The 15287-nt window shown below is 36.9% G+C and overlaps 2 protein-coding genes across 9 annotated transcripts in view; both read right to left on the bottom strand.

Annotated features, from left to right (window-relative positions):
* Positions 1-223: 223 nt before the first annotated feature.
* LOC125856686 (pentatricopeptide repeat-containing protein At2g39620) lies at positions 224-4770 on the bottom strand. Of its 3 annotated transcripts, none has more exons than XM_049536294.1 (2): positions 1378-4770; positions 224-747 (listed from the first exon to the last, which is right to left on the bottom strand). In XM_049536294.1, the coding sequence occupies exon 1, from the start codon at positions 4659-4661 to the stop codon at positions 2097-2099; it is 2565 nt and encodes an 854-aa protein (XP_049392251.1). In that variant the 5' UTR covers positions 4662-4770; the 3' UTR covers positions 224-747; positions 1378-2096. The 3 variants fall into 3 exon arrangements, with proteins under 3 accessions (XP_049392251.1, XP_049392250.1, XP_049392252.1); XM_049536293.1 differs by having other exon boundaries at positions 1407-4770; XM_049536295.1 differs by having other exon boundaries at positions 1986-4770.
* Positions 4771-6653: 1883 nt separating this feature from the next.
* LOC125856693 (folylpolyglutamate synthase) overlaps positions 6654-15287 on the bottom strand; it is a 48972-nt gene continuing 40338 nt past the window's right edge. For 3 of the 6 annotated variants that reach the window (XM_049536311.1, XM_049536310.1, XM_049536308.1), the window contains exons 9-16: positions 14823-14869; positions 14602-14679; positions 13540-13698; positions 10703-11032; positions 10486-10564; positions 9498-9653; positions 8820-9010; positions 6654-7036 (exon numbers count right to left, since the gene is read on the bottom strand). In XM_049536311.1, coding sequence (XP_049392268.1) covers positions 6977-7036; positions 8820-9010; positions 9498-9653; positions 10486-10564; positions 10703-11032; positions 13540-13698; positions 14602-14679; positions 14823-14869 — 1100 coding nt within the window. In that variant the 3' untranslated portion in view covers positions 6654-6976. Of the gene's footprint in view, positions 7037-8435; positions 8649-8819; positions 9011-9071; positions 9098-9497; positions 9654-10485; positions 10565-10702; positions 11033-13539; positions 13699-14601; positions 14680-14822; positions 14870-15287 lie in introns of those variants that run through there. The other 3 variants (XM_049536309.1, XM_049536312.1, XM_049536313.1) reach the window with 3 other exon arrangements.

Raw genomic sequence — 15287 nt, 5'->3', positions numbered from 1 at the left:
ACTCCAATGGAACACCCAAAATACAGACACTGATAGAGAGGGACACTAGAAGGAAATAGAGAACCAGAAAATAATTAGGGGAGGAGAATTCAGAAATTACACATGACTAAAAGAAGAAAGAAATTTATTTCTAGCTACTGTTGGTCTCATCTACAGACGATGATAGTGGTGGAATGGAAAGTACTCATTCTAACGAAGGGTCTCTAGTTTGAGCCCCGGATATGGGGTCGCCTTAGTTAGGGAACACTTTGACCCCAATGTAAGACTTTACAGCACGAATCCCAGTTTAGTCGGACTAAAATACTGTCCGGGCACTGGGTGGACAACCAAAAAATTGTTGGTCTCATCACCTTACTCCTAATTCACTTGTTGTGTGCCTCACTTTTTCAGCTTCTGAAGGAATAATGACCTGGCTGTGGACTGGAGGCCCCCAACTGACGTGGTCATAACATTACCTCCTTCACCGATATGAACCTTGTCTGCAAGGTTCACAGATTTTTCCTGTTGACCATCATCCTGTAACTGCATTAGGGTAACTTGTTGGTCCAACATTCCTATGCACTCGTTGAGCAAAGAAATGTGGAGAACTGGGTGTATTTCGGCACCAATTCACTTCAGAATATTAAACAGCCCAAAGTACTTCCTTTCCAACTTACGTTGTTGCTGGAAATACAGAAAATGTTGCCTATAAGTTGGAGCTTCACATAAGCCCTCAACGCCATCACGATTAGGGAAAGATACCCATCCCTACAATTGAAGAGAGAAACTCAAAATGGGGTTGTTCAAAAGATCAAAACTTCCAACCAGAAATCACTTGTAAATGTAAGATATAATTGTATTTTAATTGAAAGTTGGGAGCTTTGAAGAACCTGCAACGGAAAACAGCATCTTATTATCAGTTGAAGGAACCATCAAAACCGGAGATAGTAAACATCTATTTTGCTAGAAACAAAATAGAACATATAAAGCATCTTTGGAGAACCACAAATCAATGAGAAGATCACAAGAATAGATAGAAGTACAGGCAGAATGCATTATTCAAAGGACGCAATCAAACATCACCTATGAACATAATTTATGGAAACAAAAAGATTATCTCAGAAACAGCAGATATCTAGCTAGTAAAAAGTTAGAAAAAAGAGGTTGAAATGATAAGTGTCCATCATGTTTAACTATTCATTTGAAAGACACAATTCAAACACCACTCCCCTTGTAAACCCCCAACTAAATACAAGACTTGCTATTTACATGAATCCCCAATGTAGAAACACAAGAAATTTACTTCAAACAGACAAATATCAACTCATGTAAACACGACAAATACAAAGCAAAAGGAGAAAGCAAGAAAGGAACACACATGAAGTTGCAGAAACTAACATAAATAATTGAGATGTTGTATATCCCACCATTTGCAGATCTCGTTTTGCTTCGGGTCATGTTTCAGCAAGTTAACCACGTGTTGATCCATTCTGGCGTTGAAAACATTAAGGTCCCACACGATTAAATATCAGTTGTAGCTCTAGTTCCTCCTTCAGGAAGAAATGTAAGACCTTTTTCACGTTTTCACCTAAGAATCATGTCTTCATAAACTCCCTCCATCCCAATACATGCTATACACTTCCCTTTTTAATTTGTCCCCAAAAAATTAAACCTTCTATATTTAGAAACAAATCAACTTTAAACTTTCATTTTACCCGTAGTGAGATGACTTAAAGGTTAAAACCACACAAATAGATATGGCTTGTTTTAGACTACAAATTTCAGAAGGCTTTACTGTTTTCTTAAACTTCGTGCCCAGTCAGACATCACATAAAATAGGACGGAGGAAGTAATTATTATGAAGCATGTTTTGTTTCCCCCCAACTGTAGGAGCCATATGATCAGTTGTAGATCCTACAATTTATAGGTGGAGCTGTGGAGGGGTGGAGCTGGAAGCTTGCCATATTTTGCAGATATTAGAGATCAACCTTGAAGTTGTAAGTAACCTGCAAAATCATGGAGATTCTTCACCAGTTGGATTGCCACCATCAGACCAATTCAACAAAGAGTAATACCAAGGGCCATCTCTATTGCACTTGCACAAAATTTAATGTCCCCTACTTCACCTCAACCCAACTACAGCCTGGATTCTTTCTCAATCCAATTTCATTCATTTTTACTCTAGTATGAACTGCATCGTTCCACCTACCAGATTGAGAATATAAACTTGATAATACCACATAATGAGCTGGATTTCCTCGCTCAATTTTGACAAGATGCTTCAAAGCAACTTCTGCTATCTCAATATTAGAATGCATTTTAGATGCATCCAACAAGGCCCCCCAAACTCCACCATCTGGTTCCATAGGCATTGTGTTGAGTAGATCCATAATTTCATTAAACAAGCCAGCACGTCCTAACATGTCTACCAGACAGGCATAGTGTTCCACATCTGGTTCGATGTGATATTTGTCACGCATGCAGTGGAATATTTTCCTTCCTTCTTCTACCAAGCCTGAATGTCTGCAGGCAGACAAGACACTAAGGAAGGATATAGAATCAACTTTGATGTCTCTCTCTTCCATTAGAGAGAAAACAGAAAGAGCACAATCACCTTCCCCATGCATAGAATATGCTGTAAGTAAAGCATTCCAAGAAACACTGTCAGTGTTCTTCATCTCCTCAAATATACGCTCGGATAGGTCAAGTTGACCACATTTGGCATACATATCGATAAGACTATTCCCTACAAGCTTATGGGACTGAAAGCCACTCTTGATTATGTAGGCATGTATAGTCTTGCCCTCTCTCAAGTGTGTCAAATGTGACACCGCAGGCAGGATGCTCACAAGTGTCACCACATTGGGCTGAAATGATTCAAATTTCATGGAATGGAATGCGGAAAGGGATTCTTTTGCAAGTCCATTATGCATGTATCCTGCAATCATTGTGTTCCAGGACACCTCATCCTTAGAGAACTCAGTTTCGTTGAACATGAACTCAGCCAAAGATAAATTTCCACATTTGGCATACAAGTCAATTAGAGCATTTTTCACATGACAGTCTGACTCAAACCCGTGTCTGATAATTTGACAATGAAGGCACGTCCCCAAGCGTACATCACCAAGGGAGGCGCAAGCTGGAAGTACACCAACCATTGTCCCAGGGTCTGGGTATAATCCAGATAACCTTAATTGGCAAAACATTTCTAATGAATTATAGCAGTCACCAATTTGGGCATAGCCGTTAATTAGAGCATTCCATGTCACTACCTCAGTTAGTGGCATCTTATTGAAAATATAAAGTGCAGAAGTAAACAGGTTGCACTTAGCATACATGGAAACCAAGGCAGTTCCCGTTGAAATATCAGAATCCATACTGGCTTTGATGGCATGACAGTGGACACTCTTTCCTAATTTCACTTCCCTTAGCTCAGCACAGGCTGGGATTACGCTCACCAGAGTAACATTGCTTGGCTGTGAATACTCATTCTGCATATCTCGAAACAGAGAGATCGCCTCTTGAGGATATCCTGATTGTGAGAAAGCAGCTATTGCTGCGGACCAAGCAACCAAATCTCTTTCCCCAATTCCCCAAAACAGATCTCTAGCCTTGTCTAGCACTCCACACTTTGCATACATTGTCATCAAAGAAGTAGCAATCATAACATCAGAATCAATCATTTCTTGAATTGAACATTCATGAATTTCTATCCCTCTCTCTAAATCGCCCATTTCACCAGCACCAAGCAATGCACTTACAGCTGCTACTTTGCTCATCTTCAAGCCCATCCTCTTCATGCAATCAAACAATTCCAAAACTTCATAAAAGTTCCCATTATATGCATAACCTGCCATCATTGTACCCCATGAAACATCATCTTTCCCCCTCAACTCATCAAAAACTCGACGAGCAACATTAGAATAATTACATTTGGAGTACGTATCGATCAACGCATTATAAACTGAAACTGGAAACACTCTCCTATACACATAACCATGTATACACCTACACACCCTCATATCCACTAATTTACAAACTGCAGGAAGCAAATTCAATAAAGTCACTGAACTAGGATTAATTTGACAAACAAATTGCATCTTCTTGAAAAGATCAACAGCCTTAACCGGCTCTTTACTCTGTGCAACCCCAGAAATCATTGCATTCCAAACTACAACATCCTTGTCAGGTATTTTATCAAACACCTTCCTTGCACTCTCCAAATCACCCATTTTACTATACATATCAATAATCCCAGTCCCAATAAAGACATCATTTTCAAGATTCCTATTCACTATCTCTTCATGAATCTTGATACCCTTTTCAAAATCAGATATTCCAGTGCAAGCTTTCAGCACAAAAGTGAATGTATACTCATCCGGGTGAATACCCTTTTCTTCCAACATTGAACTGTACATTTTCAGAGCTTCTTGATGCTGATTTGTTCTGATATAAGCTCTGATCATTGAATTCCACAAAATTACAGGTGGACTTGGTGTAGAATAGAAAAGGGTGCGAGAAAAATCGCATTTTTTGAAGGAAGAGTATAAATTTATGAGATGGGTTGTGGTGGAAATGTTGAAAATAAAGCCTGAGGTGATTATACGAGCATGAATTTGGAGAAGAAAGGTGAGGTCTTTGCAGGAAGAGAGAAGCCGCTGGTGGCAGAGAAGTGAGCTCATTCGTAGTTGAGACGTTTAACTGTGACTGAACGGAACCTTTTCCATTTCAAGAATCCATTTTCTTGCAATTTTGCTTAGAAAAATTCTCTTTTTACTCTGTACTATGTTCACTCAAAAACAACCTCTCTATTCTCAGTGATTTCATTGATAAGACTTTACTCAATATGTTGTTTGATTCATATGGTCTTGACTTCATTAACGAAATTATACTCAATATGTGAATATGTTAATGTTGCATTTGTTATAGACAGTTGTTAACTATTAATCTTGTATGACATTATTAATTTAAATATAATATTTGATTTTACTTGAATTTTGAAAAAAGATCAAAACTATCTTTAAACTATTCGAAATAACTTAAATATACTTTAAATTATATTTCGGTTCAAAAATACCCTTTCCATCAAACTATTAGGCCACATCAACCTTTCAGTTAATGGAAGTATTCATGTGTGTGTTAAATGCCACATGGACACCACATATGCACGCCAAACACACTCCACTGCCACATAGACGAATTAAATTCCTAATTTCACTTTTTTTTCCCCTCATTTCATCCTTTCCCTTAGAAACAATACTTCCAATATCGCATTCCAACATTCCTCCTTCCAATTCTGAGCTCCCCATTCCTTAAACAAGTATATATACAATCTATAAACTGCTAAAAAGATTATCGGTCCTTCTTTCATATTTTTTCTCGCCAAACCCAATTTTGTACTGTAATTCTAAATCAGTAAAACATCAATACATTTCAAATTCATGCAAACCATAAATAGTTAGGGCCACCAACTCACCTACCCATCTTCAAATCAACTAAACTCAACGATCAGGCGTAGATTATAAGGGGCTTTGATCGCTCACCCACCGGAAAATAAAAGACACAAATGAAATTGAAGAAGTGCACAACATGAAGATCTAATAGAAAAAAATGAAATCTAGGGTTAGGGTTTCCATTCAAAATTGGGGAAAGTTCAAAAGTTTAGCTAACGTTTAATCATAAATTTCAGGAGTAGTTTTAGAAAACTTATCTACTATAATTTTTTGTTTGGCCATGATAGGATTGCATTAGGGATCGGGCTTTAGATGGTTTCATTTTTCACTGGTCATGGATGAACTGATGTGATATATTCGGTGTCATGGTGTATATTATTCGTAGAATATTGAACCAAACAAAAGTTGTTTGGTATGGTATTCGGTGAGCACTATTAAAAAAAAAAAATCAAAACCCAAATAATTGAAACTGTGTAGAGGTAGGGTCTGTTTGGCGTGCACATGTGTCATCCATGCGGCATTTAACACACTTTGATACTTCCGTTAACTAGAAGGGTATGTGTGGCCCAATAGTTTGACAAGAAGGGTATTTTTGAGCCGAAATATAGTTTAAAGGTATATTTAACCCATTTCGAATAGTTTAAGGGTAGTTTTGAGCCTTTTCCATTTGAATTTTCATTAGGTAATGATGAAAAGTTTTATCTTATATAATGATCGATTTAGAGTCGTTTTTATAATATTTTTATGTTGTACCTTACTTTTGTAGCAAGTTTATCCTTGAAATTGCTAATATGTGACATTATGTAACAAAAAAAATGATACAATCTATTCGAACGTTATATGCATCAAAATAATACAATATAATCTTTTCAAATGTTATATTCATGCAAACTGACAATTTTCCAACTTATTAACACAGTATTATTGAGACAATAGTTTTATGACTTTACTAATACAATGCATAATTTAATTTTATGCAGGCACAAAGTTGTAGCTGATTTCTTCCCAACTGTCCGAGCATTGTCGGATATAGATATTGTGTACTAGTGTTGTTGAGAGGTAACAAATATCCTAGAATAATCGAGGTATTCATAAGCTGGTCCAGTCACCACTCTAATGAGAAGTACTACTAGTAACAATTGTATTGTTCTCAATCAGACTTGCTATAGCAAAGTCATCTTATACTCAAAAAAATACTATGTATAGCTAGAAAATAGCAGCTTCATGGAAAAAAAAGATTTCTCAAATCTGAAATAAACCTTGGAAGGATTTCAATGGAATAACAAAGCTCTATAAGCTGTGAAATTATTGAACCAGATTGAGCAACTTCATCAATGCCATCCACTTCGAATTTCAAGATGAAACGTTGTCTCCGTAAATTAATGAAAATTGAAACAAAAACGATAACAATAACAATGACACAAAATTATAGTTCAAGGGTAAGAAACTTGGGTTGTATTTGCATGAGAAACTCTCAAAACTGTTCCGAGGATATCACGTTCTCCATCAACTACCCCCAACCACTTGGAGGAGGAAATTTAGCATTACCTCCTTAGTAGTTTCAATACATCGCCAACAAGATGCAATGAACCAGTGACAAGAACCTGGAACAAGAAGTAGATAGTGCTTTAGCTATCATGGTGGTTGTCACAAACGAAGTGTGCATTTGTGATGTTATATCATCTTCATTAAAAGCAAGAAACTAATGCAAGCACGTTTATCATGTACGTCAAACAGTTGTAATGGATGTGATATTCCCAGCAGTGCTATGTACCTGAAGTCGAAGGGAAGGGTTTTCTCTAACACAATCCCTTAACCAATTTATTGTCAATGGTAATGAAGGAAAAACCGCACTAGAAGTAAAATATCTATCTTCTGGACTGCAATGAGACGTTTCTTCATAAAGGAATTCATGGGGTGGCAAGCCTGCCGAGGCATTTATCTTGTNNTTAATCCTCCTCAAACATATATATTTTTTTAACTTTTTTTTTTGGTTTCAATGACAAATTTAGATTTATTATTTTGATGGTCAAATTTATTTATGTTTCACTAATATTCTTATAAAACTTATTATAGACCAAATTGTTTTCTTCAAATACAAAAATTAAATTACAATATAGACCAAAAAAATAAAATTTTAAATTATAATATGGCCACAAAAAAATAGTTTTAAATTTTTTTCTTTACACTAAGGAATGAAAGAAAAAAATAAAATAAGAATAAGAAACTCAAATAATTATAATAAAAGAAGTCAAAAAATAATTTATGTATAAAAAAGATTAAAATATACCTTGAACTTTGCTAGAAGAATCATATATACCCCTAAATAATTTTTAAGAAAATTAAAAGTCAAAAATATAAATTTAAAACTAACTTTTTCACTTCCGTTAAATAAAGGGTATATGTGAGCTCATTTTGTAACTGTAGGAGTATATGTGAACCGTTTGTATAACGGTAAGGGTATATATGAGCCACTTTCATAACGAGGGGCATATCAACTCCAAATGACAAAGTTGAGGGGTATATCAGGCCCTTTTCCCTTGAGACAAAATAGTTTTATGACTTTACTAATACAATGCATAAATTTGATTTTATGCAGACACAAAGTTGTAGCTGATTTCTTCCCATCTGTCCAAGCATTGTTGGGTATAGATATTGTGTACTAGTGTTGTTGAGAGGTAGCAAATATCCGTAAAATAATTGAGGTATGCATAAGCCGGTCCAGTCACCACTCTAATGAAAAGTACTAGTAACAATTGTATTGTTCTCAATCAGACTTGCAATAGCAAAGTCATATACTCAAAAAAATACTATGTATAGCTAGAAAAATAGCAGCTTCATGGAAAAAAAGATTGCTCAAATCTGAAATAAACCTTAGAAGGATTTCAATGGAATAACAAAGCTCTATAAGCTGTGAAATTATTGAACCAGATTGAGCAAATTCATCAATGCCATCCACTTCGAATATCAAGATGAAACGTTGTCTAAGTAAATTAATGAAAATTGAAACAAAAACGATAACAATAACAATGACACAAAATTCTAGTTCAAGGGAAAGAATCTTGGGTTGTGTTGCATGAGAAACTCTCAAAAATGTTCCGAGGATATCACGTTCTCCATCAACTACCCCCAACCACTTGGGGGAGGAAATTTACATTACCTCCTTAGTAGTTTCAATACATCGCCAACAAGATGCAATGAACCAGTGACAAGAACCTGGAACAAGAAGTAGATAGTGCTTTAGCTATCATGGTGGTTGTCACAAACGAAGTGTGCATTTGTGATGTTATATCATCTTTCATTAAAAGCAAGAAACTAATGCAAGCACGTTTATCATGTACGTCAAACAGTTGTAATGGATGTGATATTCCCAGTAGTGCTATGTACCTGAAGTCGAAGGGAAGGGTTTTCTCTAACACAATCCCTTAACCAATTTATTGTCAATGGTAATGAAGGAAAAACCGCACTAGAAGTAAAATATCTATCTTCTGGACTGCAATGAGACGTTTCTTCATAAAGGAATTCATGGGGTGGCAAGCCTGCCGAGGCATTTATCTTGTGATTCTGATCAAGAACATCTGCATTAGACAGGAAGATACATGATGTTTCTAGATGGATTAGCGCTCCAAAGCTTTTAGCATATAAGCAACCATTTCAGGAGGATCCTTAACCAAGAAACAATGCATGGTATCAAATTGAAACAGTTGATCACTTCCGAACATACATGTCCTGTTTTCAAATTTCAAGTGAAGCTGATATACACTGCTTAGGCAAATATTTTTTGAACAGCTACTGCAGACTAAACCTGTTTAAATGAAGACAACCAAAAGATTGAAGTAACAAGAATTAACAGAACCTGTTCCATCCAAAGTCTGTATATAAACCTTAAGCAGAGCGTTCCTTTTTAAGGGTATGTTTTAGATGCAGTCTGCTCTAATTAGCTATTTAAGACAGAAGATAACCTTGCTCCAGAGAAAAGCAGGCCACCTAAGATTGCTCAACAGACACAAATCATGCAAGAGAAAATAAAGACGAGCCAGTTACCAGGGTGTGGGAAGAGATTACCTTTGCCATGAATCATTCTCTCCCATATTCTCTGAAGGTTAAACTGCCATGACAAATCCTTTCCAGGAGTGTATGAGGGTATAGTAGAGGCAGCAGAAGTAACCTTGGTATATGCCGAAATGCTTGGCACAAAAATAGCTTTTGAGAAGTAAATACCTGCAGAAGGAATCATTCATATTGCCAACTTATTACTCTCAATGGAATCTCCTCACCATTTAACAAGAGAGAGATTTAGACGAGACATCAAAGAACTTTCTGTGATCTTCCTTGAACTAGACGAACAAGGTGTCCAGGCGCATTCTATTTGGACTCTACATGAATCCACCTTACGTTGGTAAAGAGAGTCGAATAAGAAATACTTAAAATTTCTTCGAAAGCATAAGATTAGCCTCCAATCAGATGTTATCTGATTCCTCACACTGTAAGTTGGGTTAGATTAACAAAACTCCGATTTCATTGTCATAAGTGCCAACTGAGGCAAAATGTATGCAAGAGCAGTCAACCTGCACATATTAAGCTTTGAAAATAGAACTACTTATAAATTGCAGGGTGAACTTTTTACCAAAAAATTTCAACGTGAACTTAGGTTTGTGGAAGTAATTAATTTTGTGCATCAAATTAATCATAAAAGTCGTCATATCATTATCCTATACAAAATCCTCAGTTCACCCTAACTGCTTCTCATTTCTGAGCTACATTTTTTCCTTCAAGCACACTAGATAATGAGCAAAGCTTTAGTATGTTATTCCTAGTAGAAAGAACACAATTGTATATCAGCTATGATTCTGTGCGAGGAACAAAGTAGATTCTACACAAACAAGCAAACATGTGGTTCATAGTATACTGAATAAATGGAACATAAAAGGAGCATATCAATTGTGCCATCTCTTCTAGTCTCAAAGAACCCACATGGAATGCAATTCCCAGTCTGCAGAGGCAAACATTGATGACAACAACAAATTGCTGCATGATTATCTTTGTTTACTACCTGATGATGCACAGGTATCGACAAGCTTAGGAAGAAGAATTTGAGGATCTCTTGCATCCATGCAGTTGAATAACAAAATCTGCAGTACAGAGACCATGTTATTCAGAAAGCACACGACTCAACAAAGATAGGAACTAGAGGAAAGAGAAGCACAATAGCATAAGATTTTATGATATGCAGAAGAACTAAATATCATGTATCATAAAGTTTCTTTTACCCGCTTCAATATTTCCTCTGACTCCTGGTTATTACAATGTTTGATGTTACCGTTTGTCCAAGCTCTGTCCATCGTTTCAACTTCTGAGGAAACTGATGAAAGTGACAGGTCTTTTCGTTCAACCGCAGCAGCAGAAAACCATCTTGCGCAAGCATCCATGCTCTCAGGACTGTGAGCTCCATCGAGGTAGAAGGTCAAACCTCCTGATAACCTTTTATTTCCTCCAGATGCATTGATCAGAGGGTCAACAACAATCTGAGCCCTGCCAGAAAGACGTGCAGCTGAGAGACCCCTCAGGAATTGCTCTGGTAGACTGTTTTCCTCATATGCCTGTTTTGATGCCAAGAAAAGCTCAAGCAGTGTCATAATAGAGCCAGATAACATAAGAGTAAAAGAAGTGTATATCTCTCTTCTTAAGCCACTTTGACTAATAAAATACCCCTCCATTATATGGCAAGATGAGCTACAGTAACACTGTTAAAGAAAGAGGGCCAGCTTAGATGAGAAAAGAGAACACGTATCATCATGATGTTTTAGGAAAATTACAAGAGACCAAGAAGGTGGAGGTACAAACATACAATTATCTTCTGATCGGTGCATAATATGAAGGAACATCCATATTTCTAGGAAAATTTAATAGCCTTTAAACTATAGGCTGTCCACACCACCACCAACAACAACTTACCCAGTGAAATCCCACAAGTGGGATCTACGGAGGATGAAATATATGCAGACCTTACCACTACTTCGTGGAGGTAGAGAGGCAGTTTCCGAAAGACCCTCGGCAACAAATCCAGGTACAAAGAAGGGGATAGTGAAGAAAATATAGCAAGTAACACGTAAGTAGTGCAAAGTCTACTAGAAAGAAGCAAAACAACAATAAAATAGTGCAATAGTCGAAAAACACTAAACAACGTACTAGGATAGATCATTATAAACATAGAGAAATACCAAAAACAAAACTACAATAATACCACTAGTACAATAACAAACACCAACCACCACAAGCAAGACAATACTACACTACTTTCTACCTTCTAACCTAATACGCATCATCCACACCCTCACCCCCCTATCTAAGGTCATGTCTTCGGTATTTGAAGTTGGGTCATATCTTGTCTTATCATCTCTCCCCAATACTTCTTTGCCCTACCTCTTCCTTTCCTCGTACCCTCTATATCCAACCTCTCGTACCTCCTCACTAGAGCGCATCTCCTCTTCACATGTCCAAACCATCTCAATCACGCTTCCCTCATCTTGTCCACCACAGAGGTCACTCCCACCTTATTCCAAATATCCTCTTTCTAATCTTATCACTCCTAGTATGACCACACATCCACCCCACTCCTACCTTATTCTGAATATCCTCATTTCTAATCTTATCGCTCCTAGAATGACCACACATCCACCTCAGCATCCCCATCTCGGCAACATGCATCTTCTGGACATGGGAGTTTTTGATTGGCCAACACGCCGCACCAATACGATGTGTGATATCATCGTCGAAGTCCCCACTCCCCCGAATTATAGACCCAAGGTACTTGAATCTGTCACTCCTGGGGATATTTCGTGTGTCGAGCCTCACTTCCACACCTACGTCATGCCTCGCATCATTGAATTTGCACTCTACATACCCTGTCTTGTCCTCACCATAATTTTTTATTAGAAGAGCTATGAGAAACCAGCAAATCTGCAACCATGCAGAAGTATTGCAGTTGGAAATACTTCCTCTAAAAACTGACAACTATTTAAATTGAAGTCTAGTTTGAAAGATTTAAGTCATTGGAATTCCCACATCCACTAAAAACTGGCAAAGTGGGATTTAATGATTTGGCCGGTGAGTCACACTAAATACAACTTGGGTAAATATTTGTAGCCGCATGCTATCAAGCCAAAACCTTACTTTGGAGTTTCAACAATTGCATGCAGAAAAGATAAAAGAAGAGAGAAGAGTTCATTTTTGGTAGTTAAATGACTTAGTATATCGGATTTTCAAGCTACATGAGTCACGCACAATTCCTAATTCTTGAGATTCTAATAAATAGAACATAACCATTAAGATTGTCATACACATTATTTTAATTATTCTTGATGGGAGCCTCCCGCAGATATAATTGCTTCTATAGTGACCAGTAAAATTCGCAGATACGAGACATGGATATAACCTCTTTGAAGAAATTCAAAGGAAAAGCTGAGTACGCCATGTGCCAACTCTCATCTAACCAATCCACTAGCCATAGAGCTTATTCTTTGGACTAACCTAACTGATAAGAAGATGGACCTTGAGCCCAACTCAACCCTACAAACTAGCTCATGAGATAGGGATTGTCCAAGACCATATAAGGAGACAACAACTAATCTCGTTATTTTACCTGAATAACTCTTCAACCTTTTATACAATATTAAAATAATGGACCTTGGGCTTAACTCAATAACAAAATCTAACTCATGAAGTGATGATTGCCCAAGACCATATAAGGAAACAAGCATTCATTCCCTCAACCAATGTGGGCCAATCAAATACCAACTATTAAGATAGTCAGCACAATATGCTTCGTGGTTCTCTCAATTTTGAAGGAGAGGAATCACTACAGGCATTTTCCTATGAGCTGCCTCCCTGTAATTTCCTGAATGCAATATAGATCCACAAACTCATAATTATTAATGAGCAACGAAGTTTAAGTTCTATCATCACAGAATAATTAAAACTCAAAAAATCACAGGCTTTATTGATATTAATACTTGTCTGGAAAAATCATGAATATTGGTTGATATGTTAAAATGTGATTCCCATATGCACAGAGTAATACAGAGGAGAGAAAAAAGAGAGTACCAACATCTTCAAACAGCCTTTTCCAGTTCCCTGTACTTCTAAGCCAACTTTTACAAAGGGATACAGCAAGGGCAGCATTACTGAGCTGGTGATCACCAGACAAGCTTAGCCTTGTTCCATTTAGCTTTTCCAAGGTTAGTGGTGCGACAACTTTCAGCGGAATCTGCATGGACACAGAGATAGTATTTTAGAAATCTCTGTGTAGATACGTACATTGTAGATCCCATTTTGGGAACGTTCAGTGCCTTGGCACTGAATGGGTAAGTCGCCAATCCCTGGACTATGTAATGTACTTTATCTGTTGGCTTACGGGCGAACGATTTTAAAGCGGACTTCGCCATTCATAAGATAGAGAAGATCACCAAGATTTCGCGATCTACTATCAAATTTGTTCCAATTCCAAGAGCTCGGATCGAATTGGTATATCATTACCGAAAGAGAGGATAGTAGCCAGTGTTAAGAATATTGCAAATTAGTCAGAATTAATTAGATTGGAATTCTTTCTAGTAATTGGGAATTCAGAATACTCTCTCTAACATTTGTACACTCACTATTTAAACCCAATAGCTTGAGGGAAAGATTAGCTTGAGTTTATCTCAGTTTGCTATTCTTGTCTCATTGTACAGTTACATACAACATAGTTACATGATGAATGGTTCAATTTGTTAATAGATAACCTAGATCTTTCCTGAGATTATATGACTGTTTTCTGCATCTAGTTATAATATGTGAGTCCATGTAGAGCCATATATACATGCAAGGAAATGACATTTTGGCGATACAGAAACACTCAAAGATTAGTGAAACTTGCTTTCCATAGGACACAAATGATAGTCACTTTTCAAATCATATGATTCTTCTGCTCATGGAAATATTTTAGACCCATTCAAATTATGGGATTATGGGTAAACCGGTAAAGAATATATTACATCAATAAAAACTGCCTATGTGTAAGACACTTAATTGAGTTTCGCCAAAAGGGGTGATCTTAAGACATGAATTTAAAGGTAAATAAACATTAGTCACTAGCTTCAGATATCCAATAGGTAATGTCACAGTAGATTACCATCAATGCATCGGCCCTTTCTTGAAGAACTTCCATTGCTTCAGAAAGTTGTGGTACACTGAATGCAGGAATTTGAGGCTTCACGAGCAGGAAAAACAAGCCAATTCAGAAATTATTTCATGATATAACTGCCAGCTCAAGATATGGGCAGGATTTTGCCATAAACAATCCACTATAAACAAAAACATATCACACTTTCGAAATTGCATTAAAGAAAGTACCTTGAGAATTCCGGCCTTGTGAGAAGCAATCTGGCCTAGCGTATCCCCTACGCATAATAGTTGGCAGATAAACAAGTAACGTCAAAAAGGTGCTCTGGTAGCCATCCAGCAAAGCCATTATTAAAAAGAATTTTCGCGTGCTTATCCCAAGAAAAAGAATCAGGTCCCAAAAAGGTGTGTCATCTCTAACAACTTACACTTTTAGATGAGATGTTCACACAACTCAGCCCATTAAATAGCATATCTAAGTTGAAGCTGCAGAGTGCTTATGAATCCATGCTTCTGCCTTGTGTATGCTTTTATTAGACATTTTTAGAATAGACATGAACCGTCTCAACTAAAAATTTAAGTTGTTATAAATTAGAGACATTTAATATTCATTTTAGGGTTACCAACACCACTTGAATGTAAATAGTATTACATATTTAATACTCGTATTAATAGAATATTGGTGTCTAGCCGAGC

Source organism: Solanum stenotomum, chromosome 2 (genome assembly GCF_019186545.1).
Source record: "Solanum stenotomum isolate F172 chromosome 2, ASM1918654v1, whole genome shotgun sequence".
Classification (NCBI taxonomy): domain Eukaryota; kingdom Viridiplantae; phylum Streptophyta; class Magnoliopsida; order Solanales; family Solanaceae; genus Solanum; species Solanum stenotomum.
Note: the sequence above shows the minus strand (reverse complement) of the source record. Positions and strands in the feature narration are given on the sequence as shown.

What these genes read in the sequence shown, in the direction of transcription:
- LOC125856686 (XM_049536294.1), bottom strand. Translation starts at nt 4,661, where the DNA reads ATGAGCTCACTTCTCTGCCACCAGCGGCTTCTCTCTTCCTGCAAAGAC.